The sequence below is a fragment of the Colobus angolensis genome, unplaced genomic scaffold (assembly GCF_000951035.1).
Source record: "Colobus angolensis palliatus isolate OR3802 unplaced genomic scaffold, Cang.pa_1.0 Scaffold156, whole genome shotgun sequence".
Classification (NCBI taxonomy): domain Eukaryota; kingdom Metazoa; phylum Chordata; class Mammalia; order Primates; family Cercopithecidae; genus Colobus; species Colobus angolensis.
Window position 1 is genome coordinate 4,319,997 of NW_012114666.1, and position 23,184 is coordinate 4,343,180.

A 23,184-nucleotide genomic window follows, 5' to 3' on the forward strand; every position below is an offset into this window, starting at 1 on the left:
CAAGACAGGGTCTCCCCATGTTGTCCAGGCTGGTCTCAAACCTCCGGGATTAAGTGATCAGTCTGCCTCAGCCTCTTAAAGCTCTGGGATTACAAGAGTCAGCCACTGCGCCTGGCCTCATGAACATAATTCTTTGTGTAATCCAAGTCCCTAGCACAATGTAAAGCAAAGAGTAAACATTCTGAGGGCATGTTTATGTATGCTGTGTGTTTGGGCATCTTTATATACCAATGACTATAAGAGATGGCACATGCATGACTGTGGGTAGCAGTTCACCCGCAGACAGGTTCTCTTTGACCCACCAAGTGTTGGAGTCTTAACTAGAATTAATTTCCAACAGTTACCAACTGGCAGGTATTACACACAGACTCAAATCTTTGGCTTCCCTCGAAAAATCAAGTGATCTACCCACATGGATGTCACAATCTCATGTTCTCATGTCAACAGTTGTCTGGTCTTGGGCTTTTGACATTTCACTCCAGTTTCCCTCAGCCCTCTTCTCTCATTTACATTTTTCTCTCTGGCCTCTGTTGACATTTGAAATAACTTCTGATATAGCAAGACATATCTCCATAGGTAGATGATCTACATGGTTGTGTCTACAGATGTCTATACACACACAAATTAATTTTACACACCCTTATGATTGAGTTGCAAAGTAGATAATGGGGATGCATGGTTAAGGTGTTACCAGTGGCCTACATTAGGCATTCCTGAATGGCATTTAATCCAAGTGATACAGATACACTATTGAGACAGGAATCAATCACCTGCTCAAATAATGCTGACCATATTTTCCAGCACAAAAATGAGCCAATTGCTTTCTGCAGTGATAGGCACTGGGACATGAGGAAGAAATTCCAAACATACCATTGAGTTTTTCACGCTCTGTAGCAAGCGCTCATGCTGCTCGGCTATGGCCAAGGCAGCAGAGTGGACTTTCTGATAGATGGCCTCCCCGTCTCGGGTCTGAAAGATAAACAGCCCTTCACCAGTCTCACACATCCTGTGAAAACAAAAACAAAATAGCTTCTGAAAATCCAGCGCCTAGAAGTCCAATGCACTAAAATCCTGGAATACTCCACTAGGCTGTGCCCGTTTATTATTTTTTATGAGATTAAGATTCTTGTTCACGTTTGCTAAACAAAGTTAACTAGAATCGAAATGTTCAAAGTGTTCAATTAATTGTTATTAACAAGGGCAGGGGACAAAGGGACTCCAGGCTAACCTGTGCTGAATACTTTCTATCACAAAGTAAAAGAGAAATTTAATAAAAAAGCTGTTTCTTGATTTTCAGTATAATAAATACTTCACCTTCCCTATCCTTCACCTTACCACCCTCAAATAGAAATTCCTGTGCAAGCACATTCCTTTGTACAGGCTGTGAATAGCTCCTCATCAGAAACTGCCAGTGCAGAGGGAGAGGAAGATTCTTCTGTATCTCTTAGATTCTGTTCTCGCTTTCCCTACAGACCATGGCTTTAAGGAATCTTTCCTTCCTAAAATCCTAGATCAAATATTACTCCAGCTTTCATTCAACGTGATGGATCAAATGCAGTTAATTTTTTTTGCAATGAGTATGATTGTGCTGAATTAATATTTGGAACATTAGAAAAGTTCTTCACGGAAAGCTGTATGGTTTTGATAATTAACATCAAGAGTTAAGAAGAAGGGTATCTGTACCTCAGATGGTAAAAGAAAACAAAGAGAAATAAATTTCATTAATAAAGGAAGACTGGTACACACAATTAGGCAAGAAACAAATAAATGCTTTTTACTTAAATACATTTTAATATATATGTGTGTGTATATATACGCTATACATATATTTTAGTGTGTGTATATATATATAAAACTACACTACAATATATTTAATTATTATAAATATTTTTAAAGAACTTGGACAAAATCATATGCAGGGATATAAAAGAAGCTCTGAATTTGATACATACATATGCCAACAGTAAACTAAGAGGCTGTTTTGTTTGCTTGCTTGTTTTTAAAGGCCTGATTGTTCTAAGACACAATGTCACTCCTTCCATTTCAGAATTTCTTGTTGAAAAACTGAACGGTAGCTTCAGTGCCTGAATTTTGCTCCCATCTAAAGAACTGTTTAACACAACATAGAAACTAAGCAAATTTTCAGCCTAAACTACTGTTAATTTTTTTTAGTCTAGCCCAGTCTATGCAATTAATGCAATAAAACAAGGAAGATGTGTCTAATGTTTTGCAGTTGGTCCAGTACCACAGCCAAATGACAGCTTTCTATATATAAGGCATGGCCTAAGTAATGGGCCAAAATCCATTAAATTTGAATTAAATTTCATGAATTTTATGAATATGAGCCATGTATGAAGAAACAGAGGGAGTTTGGGTGCGGTGGTTCACACCTGTAATCCCAGCACTCTGGGAGGCCAAGGTGGGCGGATGATCTGAGGTCAGAAGTTCAAGACCAGCCTGGCCAACATGGTGAAACTCCATCTCTACTAAAAAATACAAAAATTAGCCAGGCATGGTGCAGGAGGCACCGGTAATCCCAGCTATTTAGGTGGCTAAGGCAGGGAGAATAGCTTGAACCTGGGAGGCGGAGGTTGCAGTGAGCCGAGATCATGCCACTGCACTTCAGCCTGGGTTATGGAGAGAGGAACCATCCCCCCTCACCTGCCACTAAAAAAAAAAAAAAAAGAAGAAGAAGAAGAAACAGGGAAAAAAATGATGGCTCTTTCAATAAGCTAATCTAAAGAACTAGCTCATGAGGTTGATCATGTGATTTTAATTATTAAGTTATTTTAATCCAAAGAAGATCTGAAACTGAAATTCAAGGCATTTTCAATAAAGTCTCATTTCTTCCCTGAAGACATCTCAAAATACTTAAACCCTTTCTGCTACCTTGTCCTTATTTAAGCCACCATACAAACTTGACTCTATTGCTTGGCATTCAATTCTGTAAGGTTTTGTTTTTCATACATCTTTTTTCCATCAAATATGGAAATATTAATTTGTTAAGAGAAGGAAGTAATCCTAATCAGTTCTTTCAGAAGAAAAAGTGGCCACTGGTTTCCCCGGGGCAGAGGTCACTGTATATTTATTTACTTCCTTAAATGCCAACCTTGGTTCCAGAAGTAATGAAAGTACCTGTTACTAAGAAACACTAGTAGTGTGACAGATTAATACCAAACCTTGCAGCTATGTTTCTCCAGCTTGGACAATCTACTTGCTTTCAAAGTCTTTGTTAACTGCAACCCACCACAGGAAATAAAGTTTAGATTTTTAGCCAGTATACCTATCAATCTATCATCAATCTATAACATGCTATTATTTTCTATTCTATCTTATTTTTAATACTAGTGGTGAAATGCTTAACCTATATCATAACCCATTCATTTTACTGTTGGAAAATTACTCTTACCCAATGCCCATGTGTTTTTTGTTCATTTGTTTGTTTGTTTAGATGGAGTCTCGCTCTGTCGCCCAGGCTGTAGTGCAGTGGCGCAATCTTGGCTCACTGCAACCTCCGCTTCCCGGGTTCAAGCAATTCTTCTGTCTCAGCCTCCTGAGTAGCTGGGATTACAGGCACGCACCACCACACCCAGCTAATTTTTGTATTTTTAGTAGAGATGGGGTTTCACGATTTTGGCCAGGCTGGTCTCGAACTCCTGAGCTCGTGATCTGCCCGCCTCTGCCTCCCAAAGTGCTGGGATTACAGGTGTGAGTCACCGCACCCGGCCCCCAATGCCCACTTTTAAGAAAGGTAATAAATCTACAACCTTCCTTTAATGACATTTAAATCTCTAAAATAATATTGTTATCAAAAACAAATGAAACCAAAACAACTATAGTACCAAACACTCTTCTTTAATGTACATAGACTTCCCTCTCCTCCGCCTGAAGATCTGGAACACACACACACACACACACACACACACACACCACTTACCACTAACAGAAAAGAACAGGAGACACAACCTCAAATTCCATTAGAGTTCAGGCAGAGAACATGAATGCTCAAACCCACTATGACCAAGGGTACAGAGAGCGCAGCTAGCCAAGAGCACAGGCCCCGTCTAAGCACAGAAGCCAAAAGTCAACCCTAGTCAGGTGTCTACATGGGGGAATGGGGAAATACACGTCCAAGGTACTCATAGTTTCTGATTGTTTAAGAGAAGCAAGACTTCTTGACTTTTATGTGAAGACACCTGGATTTTATATGTCAGCAACTTGTTTCATTTTCTTTTTAAGTTGTGAGAGTCAAAAGGCCTTAATCAACCAGATCTGGCCAAGAAATCACCACTGTGCAGTAAAGACACAAAATGCATTAAGAGCTCTAAATAGAACAGAAATGAGGTCTTTGGTGTAAATTGTTAGGACTTTTGCTCCTATTGCTCGAAGGCATGTGTCCTTCATTGGACAACCTGACCCATGAAGATGCTAATGACCACAAACTGACCTTCCAATGCTCTTCCATCGGGTCTCTGCTATACTCTACCCACAAGTCCTTTTATCGTATCCACCCCCCCTACTTGATGTGTTTGGAACTGTTTCATAAGCAGCTTTACAACACTCTAAAATGTTACTACATGCCTCCATCAAAACCATACGATGAGCTAACTCCCCAGGGCAGTGAGAAGAAAACAAACAAACCAAAAAAAGGAAGTGAAAAGAAAGGTACATCAAACAGGCTAATGGTCTTACATAACCTCACACAGCCACGTCTGCTTCTCATCTCCAGAGAAAATTCAACACAGAACAAAGATGTTCTAATGGGTTTACCCTTTAGCAGAATAGCAAAGCCACCTGCTTTGACTTCTGATGCTCCCGATTCCTCCTTTCTCTTTACCCATTGATTTTTACCCTGGATGCTCTTCCTGTATCCAAAGTAGTCCCAAGTGACCCGACACTCCTTACATTAATGGAAACCAGTGGTTTGGAAACCCAGAGAAAGTTAAAAAATAAGTTTAAGTTAGATCTTTCTAATTTCCTCTGTGAAGATAAGCATTCAAATATAATAATATTGCTGCCATATAGATGCAGGTATAGTTTTGAGTTTCCCAATAATTGCCTAAATGAAATGCCTGTCACTCCAAATCATGGATTATTCCATTATTCAAAAGTCCAGAGGGAACCAATAGCTCAGAAAATGTTGGGAACCATTCATTCTTCCACATACCAAATATGTGTCAAGGCAACATAATAGAATGCAGGAGTTTGACCAGGGATCACCTGGCTGGCCTGGCATCTCACCAGCTTTGTGACCTACCGCCAGCTATCTAACCTGTCTAAATCTGCATCTTCATATGTAAACAAACGTAATGCTAAGAACTCTCACCTAGACTTACTGCAAGTATTAAATAGGATATGTAGAGTGCACAATTATATCTTCAAGTAAAGAGAGTTTCTATTACTCTATCAGAATGTGAGCTCCCTGTAGACAAGGATTTTGTTCTGATATATTCACAGCTTTTCCACTAATGCCTAGAGCATGGCTGGGTTTACATTTGGTGCTCAATAAATAACTGTAGAATGAATTGTGAAGCAGAAGGCAGTGCTAGGAAAGGCATAGCTGGGAACCTGACCTAGGCTTCCTTGAGCAACTTTTACTGACACTGAGAATTCATTGAGTTACCCTGGGGAGGGGAGTGGTTTGAGAAAGAAGGCAGGAAGAGCAGTCTTGACAGACAGAACTGCACATATAAAGCTTTTAGGTGGGACACAGATAAGTGAAGCCAACACGTTGGGGAGATGGTAGGAAGAGGGGCAGCCTGTGGGGCTGAGCCCAGTGGATAGAGCACAAGTGTGCATGTCCTGGGACTATGGTCCTGGGTACCATGAAGATTCAAGACCCAGACACTGTGGTTCATATGCACTGAGTACCCAACCTCAGAAACTCTGTTCTCTCCTTTTGCCCAAAACATTGCACATCAACATATCTTATTAGAAAAATACTAAAGGGGCTGAAATTACGAAAACTAAAACAAATTATCTCATGGTAGACAGAATGAATAAGTAAACATTTGAAATCAGTAAGCCAATTAGTTTCATATTTTCTTGCTTCCAAGATGTATTCTGTGCACATGGCTCTCTCTCTCTCTCTGTATCTCTCTCTCTCTCTTTCTCTCTCTCTGTGTGTGTGTGTGTGTGTGTGTGTGTGTGTGTGTGTGTAGAATATACGGACATTGCCAAAAGCAGAACACATTTTGACCTCAACGTGTGTGTGTGTGTGTGTGTATGTGTGTGTATAGAGAGAGAGAGAGAGAGACAGAGTCTTGCTCTGTTGCCCAGACTGGAACACAGTGGCACCATCTCGGCTCACTGCAACCTTTCTGCCTTCTGGGTTCAAGAAATTCTCTGCCTCAGCCTCCTAAGTAGCTGGGATTACAGGCGCCTGCCACCACGCCTGGGTAATTTTTGTATTTTTAGTCGAGACAGAGTTCCACCATCTTGGCCAGGCTGGTCTTGAACTTACCTTGGGTGATCCACCCTCCTCAGCCTCCCAAAGTGCTGGGATTACAGGCATGAGCCACCGCGCCTGGCCAACATGTATATTTAAGGTAGGCTTTTCTTTCTCTCCACCTCTGCCAAGGCAGCTATTAAATCAATGTTGTATTTTACATTTACAATTACGTTATAATTGAAAGAATAAGGTACTCGTTACACCTACCAGAGACAAAGCATAACAGCCGCTGTGAAGGATGTAAACATAAGCTTTTTCTTTGAGGAGCTGAGAATTAATTTGGAGAGACAAGATCTACATATGCAAAACGTTTGAGAATAATATCATGGTTGCATGAGCCATACTGATGCGGCAATTAAAAAAGGAAATGTACAGTTGAGAAGAGGGGTGGGTGTCAGCGTTGGGAAAATGAAAATCTGGTATTCAAAAATCTGAAACAGATCTGAAGCACCTGACAGAGAGGGATATAAAATTAAAAGAAAAAAAAGCACAGAATGTTTACTTTTGTCTGTGAAAGTGAGGCAAACTAAAAATACAGTTTGAAGCTGGGTACAGTGGCTCACATCCGTAATCCCAGCACTTTGGGAGGCCAAGGCAGGTGGATCACGAGGTCAGGAGATTGAGACCATCCTGGCTAACACAGTGAAACCCTGTCTCTACTAAAAATACAAAAAAATAGCCGGGCGTGGTGGCGGGCACCTGTAGCCCCAGCTACTCGGGAGGCTAAGGAAGGAGAATGGTGTGAACTCAGGATGTGGAGTTTGCAGTGAGCCGAGATCACGCCACTGCACTCATGTCTGGGCAAGAGAGCAAGACTCTGTCTCAAAAAAAAAAAAAAAAAAAAATACAGGTTGAACAAGTGGAGTACAATCCCCTCCCTCCATCCCTGGAGCTATAGCAAGGCCAACAACACAATGACAAGAAAACACACTTGCACAGACATAAGATGAAGAAGCAAGAGGCTTAGCCATGTAGGTTCTAAGAGCTTCATTTTGAGGAATAAATTCGGGAGGAATTTCTAAGGAGCTTGTAATACGGACTTGATCTCAGCTCTACTAAAGTCAGCAACACTGACGTCGTCCAATCATGCTTTGCTATTAGGGCTGTCCTGGGCGTTGTAGGATATTGAGCAGCATCCCTGGCCTCTACTCACTAGATGCTAGTAGTACCCCACAGTTTGACAACCAAAAGTGTCTCCAGACATTGACAAATATCCCCAGTTGAAAATCATTGAAATAGACTAAAATGAGGACAAGGGAGAACCCAAGTAATGAGTACGTGGTAAGAGGATTTTTACACAGGGCAGCGTCTGAGTTTAGGGAACTGTTGCTTCAGTACACACTGAGATGACAAGGACATTCTGCAGTTGACTATCTTTGTTGTCTTTCCTGTTTCAATCACTGGCATTGCTGCCTGGTTAATCTCAGCTTAAGACAAAGCAGCAGTCTATTCTCCTAGTGCCCCGTGTGTGTGCTCACTGGAGATCAGGGCAATCTGGCCCCCTTGCTGCTGCAATAGTTTTCCTAGCCGTTTCTATGACTGGTAGGGTGAGAAATGGGAATTGATGTAAGATAATACATCATGTATCACTTGCCACTCAGGCTTCTGAGCATGGGACAGCTGTCGACATCCATCATTCACATACAACTTTCATGATGGTTGTCAAACCTTTCTGCCACCTATGTGATTCATTTTTAATCAACTTGCTTCATTTTCCTTAAATGAATATATTTTTGTAAGTTGGAATCATCACATCAATATCAAACCAGTATCCCCTGTTATAAGTTGAAAGCAGACTTAAAAACTACATTAAAAGGCTGGGCGTGGTGGCTTACACCTGTAATCGCAGCACTCTGGGAGGCCGAGGCGGGTGGATCACAAGGTCACGAGTTCAAGACTGCCTGGCCAAGATGGTGAAACTCTGTCTCTACTAAAAATACAAAAATTAGCCAGGCGTGGTGGCATGCACCTACAATCCCAGCCACTTGGGAGGCTGAGGCAAGGAATTGCTTGAACTCAGGAGGCAGAGGTTGCAGTGAGCTAAGATCATGCCACTGCACTCCAGCCTGGGCAACAGAACAAGACTCCATCTCAAAAAATAAATAAATAAATAATTGTTATCAAACTCTGCTACATCCTCTTGCTGTCAAAGATCTGAGCTAGAAGTTTGCTCACTTCTTAGTAACACAAGTATATTAGAAAGTTTTAGAGATGTGTGTCAGGCATGCAGCATCCAACTGAATGGTTTCTCCATTATTCAACCAAAAGGATCAAAAAGTAAACAGAAAAGAAAATGAACTTTATCATTGTGAGACTCACATTTATTTAACATCACCTATACTGCCCAAAATCATGCTACTTTTTTGGAAACACAAGTCTAGTTCCTAGAGCCCTGCTCCAGGTGATGTGGAGCAACGTCTGGAAGATAAGAAGTCTCAATCCCAGCTCCCTCCCACGATGCAATGACAACCCTGGACGAGTTCCTTGACTTCTCAAAGTCTCCATGACTTCATATTTCAAACGTGAATAACAAGGTCTCCCAAACCACACAGGATGGTGAGAGATTGTGTTTTGTATTTAGCAAAGGATCCAGCATCAAATAAGCATTTAATTAGAATCTGTTGTTGTTGCTATCTTAACCCTTTAAAATGTCAAAGCCAAAGAGAACAGGACTCTCTGGAAAAACCTCATGAGAGAGGCACAACCACATATTTGCCTTGAAGGAAATGGGGGTGGCTTGCAACCCAGAACAGCAGTGGGGAAGCAATAATGACGAAGATGTACGGGAATGGAATGTGTGTGGCTGGGAGAAAGAGTGATGTGGAGGCTCATGGGTGGCTGAAAACAGAATAAAATAAACCTCTTCTTTGAGAATGAAAATATGAATTCAGATATAGGAATCACCCTCTAAGAAAAGGATCAGCTTTAACTAAGGAAACCTAGGATGCAAAAATTGGGTGTTTTGTTTCTCCAGCTCCAGTGAAGTACAGTGTCTGTGCTGGAGGATTAGCACACCTTATGAGCTATAAAGCTTATTAGCTGGAGTGCAGAGTGAAGAGAAAGGCCTCAGTGCAGACTGTGCAGGGCCACACTGTGGCCCTCCTCCTGCCATTTCATCATCACTAGCACAGGTTTCCTAACAGCCAGAGTTCCCTCAAATATGCACAGAGACTTTCGCTATCACTTTTAGATGTAAATTGTAATACTTACTGTCTGGACTTGAAGGTTTGTGGAAAAACAAACAAACAAAAGAATAAATGAACTACTATCTGTAGTCACAGAACAAAGCTAGTATAGCAGACAGTGGTTGTTTATTAATTGTGTCTGTTCTTTATCACTTATGATATGCATAAAGTCAAAGGAAGTCACTTTGTTCCATTTTGCTTTATGATGTGATCTAACTCCTTGTGTGAAGAAAGCATTTTCACACATTCTTCCTGCAGTAGCAGTTATAAGAAATGGGTTGGAATTAGCAGTGCTTTTAACAGTTCTAAACTCCAACACAACGTGTAGCTTTACTAATCCCTGACAGGATGAAACGGCGGCTTAGTAAGTGGGGCAAACTGCTGAATGAGCCCTGAAGTTAGCCTTTCCAAAACTGACCTCTGGAAAATCCTCAGCCCCAGTGCCCACTCTGCACCCTTTCTCTGCAGTCTTAGCTGCTCCTGGAGGGTGCCTAGCACTTCCCTTTCCCTCTTAGTCCACATCCAGTCTGTCAGTAAATCCGTCTAGCTTTAGCTTAAAAACCTATCATTACCTAACACTTAAGACCATATTCACTGTTACCCACATGCCTACAGCCATTCTTGTCCCTCACATGAGTACTACAATACCCTGTAACTGGTTTTAGCCTGAGAAAGTCTTAAAGAAAAAAAAAAGATTATGTCACTTCTTTGCTTAACACTTCTAGCGTAGAGAAGAATTTAACCTTGTCTAAAAATAGCCCTTTGCTAGGATCTCCTGCAAGGTAATGTTTGCCTGCCTGGAAACTTAGCTAGACAGATAGGAACAATATGACTCAAGATAAGGGCTTCAGTGGTATCAGTCAGCCTGGAGGCTAAGATCCACCACGTGGGCCACCAATCAATCACATGTACATAATGGAGCCCAGTAAAATCTTTGTGAGTGGTGGCTCAGGGGCGTCTAGGTGGACAATGCTCCATGTGTAATGTTACATGTTGGAAGGAGGGAAGCAGCATGCCTGGATTCCACAGGGAGAAGATAATAGAAACTCCACATTTGGTACTTCTCTGGACTCCCTCCCATGTGCTTCTTTGCTTGCTTGATTTCACTCTATATGCCCTACTGGGATAAACCATAACTCTGTTTAATAAGTTTTGGTGAGTTCTGGGAGTTATTTTAGTGACTTACTAAATCTTAGGGTAGTTTTGGAAACCCGTGACTTGCAGTTGGTGTCAGAAGCGAGAGCCATCTTGGGGACTTGCTCAAACTCTGTAGTTGTCCAACTCTACACAGCCCCTGATGGCTCCCCATCAGACTAAGACTAAATGCCAAATTCCTTACAACCACCTTCAAGCTCCACATGGCCTGACCCTGCTGCATCTCCACCTGTGTCATGTGGCTTCCCATCCATTGATTCTGCTCAGACACACTAACCTCCTGGTTCTTCTTTGAATACTTCCTCTTCAGCATCTTTTTCCATCTTCCTTCTGGAAGAAATGCTCTTCCCCCAGATTCCTACATGGCTCACACTCTCACCTCTTAACATTACTTACTCAGTAAAGCCAGTCCTGCTCACTCTCTTTAAAACTGCACCCGTTCTTTGGCACTGTCTATTGTCCTTCCCAACTTTATTTTTCACTGTGGGACGCAATCTGACATCTATTTTACCTTTTAAAATGTTTGTCATTGTCTATATCTCTCTCCTCTATTGAGTAAGTTGTATGTTGTTGTCACTGCTGTATCTGCAGTGCTTAAAACCACACCAGGCATTAGGGTGCACTAGGTGAATACTGCATGAAGGAAAGAATGATTCATTTTTACTAGTCCTTTCTAGAATTCCAAAATACCATCTCAAATAAAGTAATCACAAACACCAGTGGGCCATCACCTACATTAAAGATGGCCACAGACAAGGTATGTTGCTGAGTGCCTAATTTTGCCTCGAAAGTCAGAAAAAAGTCATCCTTTCTTTCAAGAATTGCACATGCTATTTAATAAAATCACAGAAGCTCAGAGGTGGATAGGATCTAGCTAAGCCTCTTACAATTGTGGCCTTGTCTTGCTTGTCCTCATAACTCTCACTTAGCACAGTGTGTGGTAGACAGTAGACATGCAATAATGGAACATCCATTAAGATGATTATTAAAGAGGCTACTCTGTGGAGTAGAAAAGACAATGCTTCCTTCTGATTTCATACATGCCGCTACTATTGGAATATTTATAATATGTGCATTATCTTTGTAATTAAAATTATTTTTGAGGAAAATGCTAATGAATAACAAGTGACCATTTAAATGACACAATGTTTGTTCCCTCTTTCTTACAAAAGAAGAAGATTTTACTTCTCCAGAGCAAACTTGTATTAGATCCAGCACATTTGTATTCTAATCGTTATACTCAACATAGTTGGGGGGTTTGAGTATACTGGATTGCTTACCTGCTTTAAATTCTTCAATAAGGATAAGTGTATGCTCTGTAAAACATTCAGAAGTAGGAGATTACTAAGAAGCTACTAAGAAGATAAATTGGGAACATGTAGCTTTCAAATATTCAAATAGACATATATTTCAGATATTCAAAGAGATAAATAGAAAATATTCATAAGCTATCAAAATAATTGTCATTTTACATGTAAACTCACCAATTAAAGGAGAAAACAATTTTTTCTGGAATAAAAAATTATTTCCCCAATTAGGCTGGTTTTAGGGTGAAATATGCAAGAAACAAATTATTTTCTAAAGCTGTTCAGATGCCTTTATATCCAAATAAATAAAAATCTATTTCAAAAACCACCTGTGAACTCCATTTAAGGAAAAGTATTTGTATTTGCAATTTGGATTTTCACATATTTTTGGCATATCTAAAAGTTTCTCTTAAAACCATGTCAAAGGCACAAGAGAGACTCTCTCCAGCTCGTGAAGAAAGGCACTCATGTGCGGTAATTATTTAGTACGTTCTGCCAAATGTCACCTGAGCTTCTCTAGCTCCTGCAGGTGCAAAGCCCAGGGTATTAATTTAAATCAGTCAGGAGGTAAGGCAAGGTCTGACATTGAAGCATGCTAACTCAGCAGCAAGTTGTACAGTTAACAGAGAAAGGTACTGGACACCTGCCACCCTCCCCTACACAATCACATTGCAAGAACGGTTCCAAGGGGGGTGATGCTGCACTTAGAACTTCATGTCAATTGGATCTTCCCTTAGAACTTCAAGTCAACTGCATCTTCTCATAAAAAACTAGTGCCCCTGACAGTCTGATGTGCCTCAGTGAGGTTTCAGGGCTTTGAAGTGGAAAGAAACAAACAAAAGACTAAGAAAACTTCAAACAAAATAAGTAATACACCCCTTAGCCCCCAAGATAAACTAATTATTCTCTGTCTCCAAGGGTCATTAATTGTGCAATTCATCTTATTAAAAATGTTATATTCCAATTTTGAATTTCCTCAAAACATAGAGACTATGGTCAGATTTTCTGATACCAGGAGGAGAAGGAGAAAAACATGTGCAGAAGACAGTAACGACCTGTGATCCGCAGAGTGCTACCCTGGAAAGATGAACAATCCTGGCTGTATGTGCCTACACTCCAAACTAAGAGAACATATAGGGGGTTCCAAAAAGTCAAGTCAAACTAAGGACATTTATACCCCAGTGCACAGCTCAGGAGGAATATTTACATCACCAGCATCTTTGCAAGTCTGTGGCTTATTGACAGATGCCTTACTCATATTGAGGCTGCTTCAGTGGGAAAGGATAATAATATGCTCACAAGATCATCCAAAATGGATTTAGCAAGCTTTGGTTATGTAAGCACGCTTGCTTTTCCTCAGCTCTGCAGAAGTTGACTAAGGACTAGGCTAACCTCCAGTAGAAGGTGAGCCTTCTTAGAAATCTATAGCGTTTAGAAGTAAAAGATCTGAGCGTGAGTCCTGAATTTATCAGCCTTGTGTCTTTGGACCTCTTGCCAGTGCCCAAGTTTCATTTTAAGATGGAAATAACTGTATCCCCTAGTTTATATGATAATGAGTAGCTTAAATGAGGTAATGAGCCTCTTAGCACAGAGGCTTTCTTATAATAAGGGCTCAGTAAATGGCAGTGATGATCTTCAATGGCTCATACACCTGCTAGAGTTGGGTTTCTCAACCACATGATTAGACCTGATAATCCTTTGTTGTCGAGGACTGTTCTGTGCAGTGTAGGACGTTTAGCAGCATCTCTGGCCCCTTTATGCACTAGATGCCAGTAACATCCCCTGCCTAGGTTGTCACAATCCAAAATATCTCCAGACATTATCAAATGTCCCCTGGGAGCAAAATCACCTCTGGCTAAGAACCACTGCCCTGGAAATCAGCACCATTGTGAGTGCAAATGTTAATTACAGTCAAACAGCCTCTTGACCTAATTTGTTTTGAGCAATTATTAAATGCTATATTGTACATACTTTGTTAGTTTTTAAAAACCTCACCTCCACTCCTCTTCTGATGGCAACAGTACCCTCTTCATGCCTTCAGAGAACCACTCTCATTGCGTTTGTACCCTGTGAGCTTTGTGTAAAGTGCAGTGCTTGACACATAGTATATATAATGACAGCAGAGAGTAGTAACATATCTCTCTTCTACTGAGATAGTGTGGGGAGATCTCAAAGCTCCTGAAAGTCACCATATGGAGCTAGAATGAAACTATTTTAGAAGAAACAGAACTGTCAAATAAAACCTGGGAATATCATTTGGACACTGAGCTAAGCCAAGCTTGAAGCCATCTTTACTCCTCAGACCTTTGAGTTTATGGAAGTCAATGAGTTTCTTTTCTGTACCAATTTGGGTTGATACAGCTGCCTACCACATCCAGGCACTATTCCAGGTGTCTTTACATGTGCCTTTATTTAATCTTCATAGCAATCTTGTGAGACAAGTAATATATGTGTTCCCAATTTACAGGTTGCAATGAAATAAAGCTCAGTGAGTTAAGTGACATATCCATGTTTCCACAGCTAGTATGTGATAGAACTGTAGTTTTACTTCATTTCCTCCAACTTCCAGTTCAGTCCATTACACATGTCCCACTGTCAGCTTTGGTGGGGTGAAACGGGGCCACTGAGCAGGAATAACACTCAGTTCTAGTTCTAAGAGAGGTTGAATATGAGCAGAACTTTGTTCAAGAAAGATTTCCTGTGTTCTAGAGGATATTGTTAAGTTTTTGCAGATGCATGTGGGATATGTGAAAACTATTTGCTTAGACAGACAACTTCTGCTCACTTCTTGATGTGAGAGATGGGGAAAATTACATTGGTTGATATAAAACTGCCTTGTTTCAACACATCCAAAAATAGCCAAGGAAAAAATTATCTTCACTAATAAAGCAAGGCAGACATGAAAGCTTCATGCTTGGTGGAACACGAATGACCTTATTATCCTGAGCATCTTGATGGTAACTATAAAAATTTATCTTTATTTGAGTTTCAGGCAAAATACAAAATAGTAATTTTACCTTGCATTTAACACTAGCCTGCAAGCCCATGTTCTGCTCCAAAAGTAATCATAATAGAATACCAAAGATACTATTTAGGAGAGGCCCAGCATCCTTCCAGGTCATCTACATGCATTTCTGCCTTTACCTACAACAAACCTGCAAGAAAGTTATTACTCCAATAAATTTACAAGGAAAGTTAAGAACTTTGTCCAAGGTTAGCAGCTAGCAAAAAATAGAGATTACCCAGGGTCTCTCTAAATTCTGAATCAGTACTTCGTATACTAAACCATGCTGTTTGAGAAGTAAGATCCTAAGCATACAACTCCCGCACTTTCCTTTCTGACCATTCAATCTCAAGTTTGCACCAGGCCTGCAAAACATGGCCAATGCATAAGAATAATGCTATTCAAAATCAATCAATATTCTAAGTCCCCACAATATTGGAGATATAACATTGAGTGGCCTGGGTTGTGAATATTATAATCATCTAACTAATGGAGTTCTTGGATTAAATAAGCAAATGGATGGACTATAAAGGGGTCATCAAAGTCATGGAATAAAACACTTATATCTTCCAAGTCAGCATGTTGGTAAAGACCATTGAAATAGTTCTGGAATTTATGTCACCAATGTATCTTTTCATCCATCATTGTTTCACTTGAGCCAGTTCAATATCCCCCACATCCATATCTATCTTCTCTACCCTACTGTCCACACAATGTGGTCAAAGTGACCTTTATATACTTTTTTTTTTTTTTTTTGAGACAGAGTCTCGCTCTGTCGCCCGGGCTGGAGTGCAGTGGCTCGATCTCTGCTCACTGCAAGCTCCGCCTCCTGGGTTCACACCATTCTCCTGCCTCAGCCTCCCGAGTAGCTGGGACTACAGGCGCCTGCCACTACGCCCGGCTAATTCTTTATATTTTTAGTAGAGACGAGGTTTCACCGTGTTAGCCAGGATGGTCTCAATCTCCTCACCTTGTGATCCGCCTGCCTCGGTCTCCCAAAGTGCTGAGATTACAGGTGTGAGCCACCGCATCTGGCCCTTTATAAACTATTAACACAATTACATCACATACTCACACAACCCATATACACACATCTCATACACACACAGAGACTCAAACATACCAGCCTCCAAGTCTCTATGGTTTCCTACAGCACTTACGAGAAATATTAACATCTTTTAAGTAATTGTCTAAGTCCTTAGCAGTTCTGTTAGATTTCAATATGAATAAACTAAACGTTTGCAGGATATGTATAGTGTTCACATTATACCTGGAAAATTAATAAGATAGTATGTTTTTAAGTTTAAAATAGACATGAGATACTAATAAAATTTACTAAGGTTTTGGTCTTCAAACACTGCCATAAAAAGCTATACACTTTTTCTACTACTATTTCCTGTAAATGGTAAATAAAAAATGATTTTAAAATATTAACAATTGAATAAGTACTGTCCAAAACAGATCCAAAGAGTCTTGATCGATGCAGAATTCTCTGACACATCAATATGAAATATGAATGGAGGTGTTTTGAGATATATAGTCATAGAAAAGTCTATTTATATTATAAAACATTTTCAATACTTAGATTTCACTGGTTATAGTTAATGCATAAATAATTTCTGAGACCTAAAGGAAAAAATACACCAACCTTACCAAAACAATTATTAATTTCCTATAGGGATTTTCTTTTGTTGTTTTTTTTTTCTTTTCTTGAGACAAGGTCTCACTCTGTCACCCAAGGCTGGACTGTAGTGGCATGAGCATAGCTCACTGCAACCTCGACCTCCGAGCCTCAAGTGATCGATCCTCCCACCTCAGTGTCTGGAGCAGCTGAGACCACAGGTGTGTGGCACTATATGCCTGGCTAACTTTTTTTTCATTTAATTAGCTTTTATTTTTTCTCCAATATATCCAGTAATGAATAGGTATTCTTATTTTCCTTTTTTTAACTTTTGTTTTAAGTTCATGGGTACACGTGTAGGATGTACAGGTTCGTTACATAGGTAAATTTGTGTCACGGTGACTTATTGTACAGATTATTTCATCATGCAGGTATTAAGCTTAGTATCCATTACTTATTTTTCCTGATCCTCTCCCTTCCCCATCCTCCACCCTCAGATAGGCCCCAGTATGTGTTTTTCCCTTCTATGTATCCATGTGTTCCATGATCTAACTCCCACTTATAAGTGAAAACACGCAGTATTTGGTTTTCTGATCCTATATTGGTTTGCTAAGGAATTAGGCCCCCAGCTCCATCCTTGTCCTGGCAAAGGACATGATTCATTCTTTTTTATGGCTGCATAGTGCTCCATGGTATATATGTACTACATTTTCTTTATCCAGTCTATCGTTGATGAGCATTTGGGTTGACTCCATGTCTTTGTTATTGTGAACAGTGCTGTGATGAATATACATGTGCAATTGTTTTTATAATAGAACAATGTTGGAGAGATGGGGTCTCCCTATGTTGCCCAGCCTGGTCTGAAGCTCCTGGGCTCAAGCAATCCTCCTGTGTTGGCCTCCTGAAGTGCTTGGATTACAGGCATAAGCCACTGTCCTGGCCTGGGATTTTCTTATAAGAAGAATAAATAAGTAATTCTCACAAAACAAAAACATTGCTGTAAACATTAAAGGTTTATTTTTTGTGATAACTTTCATAGTCTTTGAAAGATTCACCAACTTGTTTCTAGGTACTTAAAATAGACCAGAAAAGAGCTGTATGAAAAGTATAAAGTAAAAAACTTTCCAGACAGTTGTAAGAACATCAAATTGATCATATTTCTGAAATGTAAATTTTAAATAATTGGGCTTTGATTATTTAAAACGTAATTTTTTTTTTTTTTTTTTTGAGACGGAGTCTCACTCTGTCACCCAATCTGGAGAGCAGTGGCTCAATCTCAGCCCACTACAAGGTCCGTCTCCCGGGTTCACACCATTCTCATGCCTCAGCTTCCTGAGTAGCTGGGACTACAGGTAAAACCTAAATTTTAAATAATTGGGCTTTGTTCATTAAAATGGAATGAACAGATTAGTTAGAGGGGACCACCACTGTTACCCATTCACATGGATTGGGGTGTTTAGAACTTCTGTGTTTACTTTCCTTATATCAAGGGTCATATTCCTGTCAGAAATAGCTGTCTGCTTTTACAAGCAATTGTTATTTAACATCACAAGTTGATGGTTTTCAATTTCAGTGTAATGTCAGGCCATACACAGAAGAACTCATACGTCTTAAAATTTAGGCATTTAAAATTCTAAAAAAGAAAATTTATCAGGCTAGGCGCGGTGGCTCATGCCTGTAATCCCAGCACTTCGGGAGGCCAAGGCAGGAGGTCAGGAGATCGAGACCATCCTGGCTAACACGGTGAAAAACCCCGTCTCCACTAAAAATACAAAAAATTAGTTGGCGTGGTGGTGGTGCCTGTAGTACCAGCTACTCTGGAGGCTGAGGCAGGAGAATGGCGTGAACCCAGGAGGCGGAGCTTGCAGTGAGCCGAGATCTCGCCACTGCCCTCCAGCCTAGGAGACACAGCGAGACTCCATCTCAAAAAACAAAACAAAACAAAACAAAAAAACAAAAAAAAAATCTGCAGTGCTCCCAAATGAATCCTAAATTCTGAGGGAAAAGTGAAGGACAAGGAAAATAGGATTCTGACTAGAGGAGTCTTTTCGTAGGTAGCAACCAATGCATATATTATTGGCACTATTTTATCTCTCCCAGATTAACCCTAAGAGGAAAAAGAGAAAACCTGGAAAGTGCTTAGTAGGTATCACAAAGAGCAAGTTTGAGCATTAATCTCTTCCAGTATTCATGGGAATCCTTACACTGTAAGCCAAATAGATGGAACTCAAGAAATTGTAGCTGGTAAAACTCCATGGTCCCTCATATTAATAATCTACCACGGTTAGCTCAGATGAGGAAACATAAGTGAAATCATAATATGAAAGTTTCCCAAAATCAAGAAGCTCGCCTCTGTTCAACTTGACCCAGGAAATGGTACCTTGTTAACATCTCTACTTGGATCAACTTCAGTTTGTGGTATGGAAACAAACTGTGTAACGAAAATTTGTATCATGCGTGTGAAACATTAGAATCTTCCACAGGGGAGAAAAGCCACGTTGAATATATAAATATTTTACAAGACCCCTCCTATTATGTAATTGCAACTCTATGAATTTCTCAAGTGTACTTCAGTTGGGTCTCATAGGTAAACCTACCGCCTCATATGATGCGAGCCTGGCAAAAATAAACACACACACACACACACACACAGTAGAAAAATAGTCATTAAAAGTCATTAAACTCACCTCCCTGCCTCAAAAGTGAACCACGTAGTATCACGTCCATACCGCCGCAGGGCGCTTAGCGGCCAAGAGATGAGTTTGACTCTGGGATTCTGGATGTCCCAAAGACAGATATACTCATATGTAATCTGCAAGGCACATTCGCCATGTACATCTAAGTTAGGAGATGGCATCAAATACACATTGAATCTCTCTGGGAGAAAAACAAAAGGTTAGTCTAAAATCCCCAGGAATAAAACATCAAAGACATTGTAGGAACATAGAGGCATTTAAAAACAATTCAAGTTCACACTCTGGATTTTGGTTGCATATTCAGAAAGATAAACCTTTCCCATTAATTAACGGTTCCAGAAAATAATTTCTTAAATGCAGATCCTATTAAATAACATAATAATGATACAGTCTGACTGTCAACATACACTAAGCACTATTTACATGAGCAAAGACCATTTTTAGAATTTTTAAATTTGCATAATAAAAATGTGTATGCGAATAAAAGTCTAAAGCAATAAAACCATTAAAAGCATTTTTTTTTCCTGCCAAGAACACATTAACTAGATCCACACTTTTGTGCTCACAAAAGATGCAGGTGCAAAACAACTATGTCATGGTTTAACGTTATTAAAGTTATATTGATCAACTTGTAATTTCTATAACTAAATGAATAAAACTGTATCCCAAATCATTTAAACAAAACTCCACAGAAATACTATGCACTTCACTGGCCAACAATTTGGGAAAATGCCAATGCATATATTTGAACTAGTTTTAACAAAGAACTTTTTTTAGCAAAATACTGGAAAGAAATGTTCATTGCATATTTGGATGATTACTAAAATGCAACCAAAATTATTCTACATAAACTGCTTGGCTGATTACTGCAACCTAATTTTCATCCCTGCAGTTACAGTCACCATATTTCTGTTATATTTCTGGAAACTTCATTAAGAAGTTTTTGAGTCGAAGTCTTTCAGTGAAATATGAACAAAAATATTACTATAGCAAATATATTTCCAACTATACATCATTATGATAGATTGCCTACATATGACATTGTGGCATTAACAATTTTATATTAGTGATATTTTAAATACATTGTTTTATAATAAGATAGTCATTTGAATTTTCATAGATTTTAGTTGAATTTAGTAAACAGTAATGCCGAGATTGTGTTCATGAAATGTGTTCCATTATCTACTATTCAAAAATTTTAAATTATTTCATGCTCCCAATAAGCAAATATTCATTGATTTATAGTAATTATTTGAAAAAAATGTATTCTAATTGAGCGTATTCCCCCCTTGAAACTTCCAAGTAAGAAAGACTATCTATGTTAAGCAAAAGGTAAGAGAAATCATTATCAATCTATTTGCTTAGACGTTCTCTAAGTCCTACCTCACTCAAGAATAACAACAGGGGAGAGGTAGGAAAAAATAATAAAATTTTAAAAAGAATAACAGCAATAGTGGAGAGTAACCATTTTATTTACAGTCACTTGAAGTCATACTAACTAACATTGTAAAGGGCCTGAGAGGACTTAGTTGAATTTATAATAATCCCTGATACTTGTAGACCAGAGCTATTATTTCCATTTAACAGAAGAGGAAACAGAGGCACAGAAAGCTGCTGTGGGAAAGGTATCTCCTAGGTACCACCAATTTTTAAATTCAGACTGTAGTGTTGTCAGGATACTGCTTCCCAAATACAAATTTGTGAAAAGTGCTGATCTGAGCACTCTAGGTGAAAAAATGAATCATAATCAAAACCTGCCAGGTTTTCTTTATGCTTGGCTCCTATGTATCCTCTCTGCCTGGGGCATCCTGATTTAGTGAACCAGAGAAGCAGGAGCCTGGGGATTGGTTGTGTAACCCCATCAATGACTTGACTTCTCTGTAACTCAATTTTCCAACCTACAAAGAGGCTCCTCTGAATTACCCAGCGCCTCTAGGTCTCGGTCAATAACGCTTCCATGGAGATGGGTTATGGTAGACATGTTGTATCCAAAACAGTCACAGATTGTAAATGTGTCATGAAGACATAGTTCCAACTGGGAGGGACAGCATTTTTTTACTGACATTGGAGTGTGCACCTACAGAAAGAGTCAGTACAATTCCATCTCTGCCATGTCGGTAATCAAACCAGATGACCCACAGACCTTTCCATGGTGGCATGCCCTCATAGATCAAGTCAGCCAGCTAAAGCAGAGCTCTGTGATCTGATCTACCCTATCCCCAGGCTCAGCTGTTAGGAGACAAAGAAATGATTCCTCATATCCAGGTTTGTTCTGTAAATCAACATTGATTTTTGCTGAAGTGTTCATGAATATTTTGGTCATTATTATTTTAAATTATTTATTCCCAGATTGAGTGCTGAGCTCAGAGTTGGCTCCAGTGTTTCGACAAAATATATATTTTTTTAATTACAGATTTTAGATGGGTTTAAATTTGGTGAAATATTCATAAAGTTTGAATTATATTGAAAGCATTGCAAAGCTGTTGATAACATTTTAAGTGAAAAAGGCAAGACCAAAAAATGCCCGTGACATTTTAAAATCTGTACACTGTAAATATAGGACCAACGGTATTGTCTAGAATCAAACACTAGTGAGCTAATGGAATTGAAGGAAGGTCTTTACTTCCTCTAAATTTTAGTTTCCTCATGTGCAAAATGAATTATACCTATACCATAGGGCCGCTATGAAATGCATTTATACCTATACCATAGGGCTGTATGTAATTATACCTATACCACAGGGTTACTATGAAACGTATAATAAATAATCTGTGGTGAGTAAAGCATCTTCCAACAAACTGGCACATAGCAGGTTCCCCAACATTTCTAATTGATATTATTAATGTGGATACATTCATGTTACGAATTGGAAAAAGAAAATAAGAAAAAGATACACTGAAATGTTAACACAGGTTGTGGATTAGATAAAAGGTTATTTTATTTATTTCTTTACACATTTTTATACCCCAAAAACTTTACATAATGAAGATGTCTTATGTTTTATTATATGGAGACAGAAGCAGTTTTGAAAAAGAGAGGAGAGAATTTTCTTTACATACCACTCTGTTCTCTCTCAACCCCAGTGGCCAGTAAGTCAGGCTCTCCAAGGCTGATGTCATTGATCCGTGTTCCTACACACTCCATCTGGAGTACTTTGCACCACTCATCGGCCTCAAGATCTGTGGAAATGTCCAAAAGATTAAACTGTGTGCCCAGCATCCATTCAGAATCTAAAAGCAAAAGACCCCTGCCCTGCCTGAGACAAACCTGATTCGCAAGCAAAAGTCTTGGAGGTATCGTCATTGAAATAAATCCCTATGGCATGTTTCTTGGTGCTCTTTGGCAATCGAGCTACGTTCTTCACATTGTTGAGTTCTGTAACCTGAAAATGAACAATTATAAGTTTGACACACTCCCTGAATGAATGTCTCCAGTGTACAACACCAAAAGTGAGGCCCAGAAATCAGTACTGCACAGCACAACTGAGCACAACCTGTTGAAAAAGTGTCTACTATCTGAAAGCTAAGATGTATTTAAGTGAATTTAGTGTCATCTGTAACACACAGCAAGACTGGTTAACAGATTATCTTTCCTTATTAAATTTTCTGAAACGTATTAAGTGGAACAGGCTTAAAACTTTATAGAGGAAGAACATTTTGGTTTTTCTTTTTTCTTTAGTTTTCTAAATCCTCCCAAAGACTCCCACTTGATCAACAGTTCTTATGTCTGTTTTGGTCTCTGTGGACAGACAGTCTTCTTTCTCAG

General features: G+C 39.4%; 1 protein-coding gene across 2 annotated transcripts in view; it reads right to left on the reverse strand.

Moving 5' to 3' along the window:
- The window catches only part of DOK5 (docking protein 5), a 181,597-nt gene that overhangs the window by 40,739 nt on the left and 117,674 nt on the right, over nucleotides 1-23,184 (reverse strand). For both annotated transcript variants that reach the window (XM_011936714.1, XM_011936715.1), the window contains exons 3-6: nucleotides 22,687-22,801; nucleotides 22,479-22,598; nucleotides 19,411-19,600; nucleotides 871-1,006 (exon numbers count right to left, since the gene is read on the reverse strand). In XM_011936714.1, coding sequence (XP_011792104.1) covers nucleotides 871-1,006; nucleotides 19,411-19,600; nucleotides 22,479-22,598; nucleotides 22,687-22,801 — 561 coding nt within the window. The remainder of the gene's footprint in view (nucleotides 1-870; nucleotides 1,007-19,410; nucleotides 19,601-22,478; nucleotides 22,599-22,686; nucleotides 22,802-23,184) is intronic.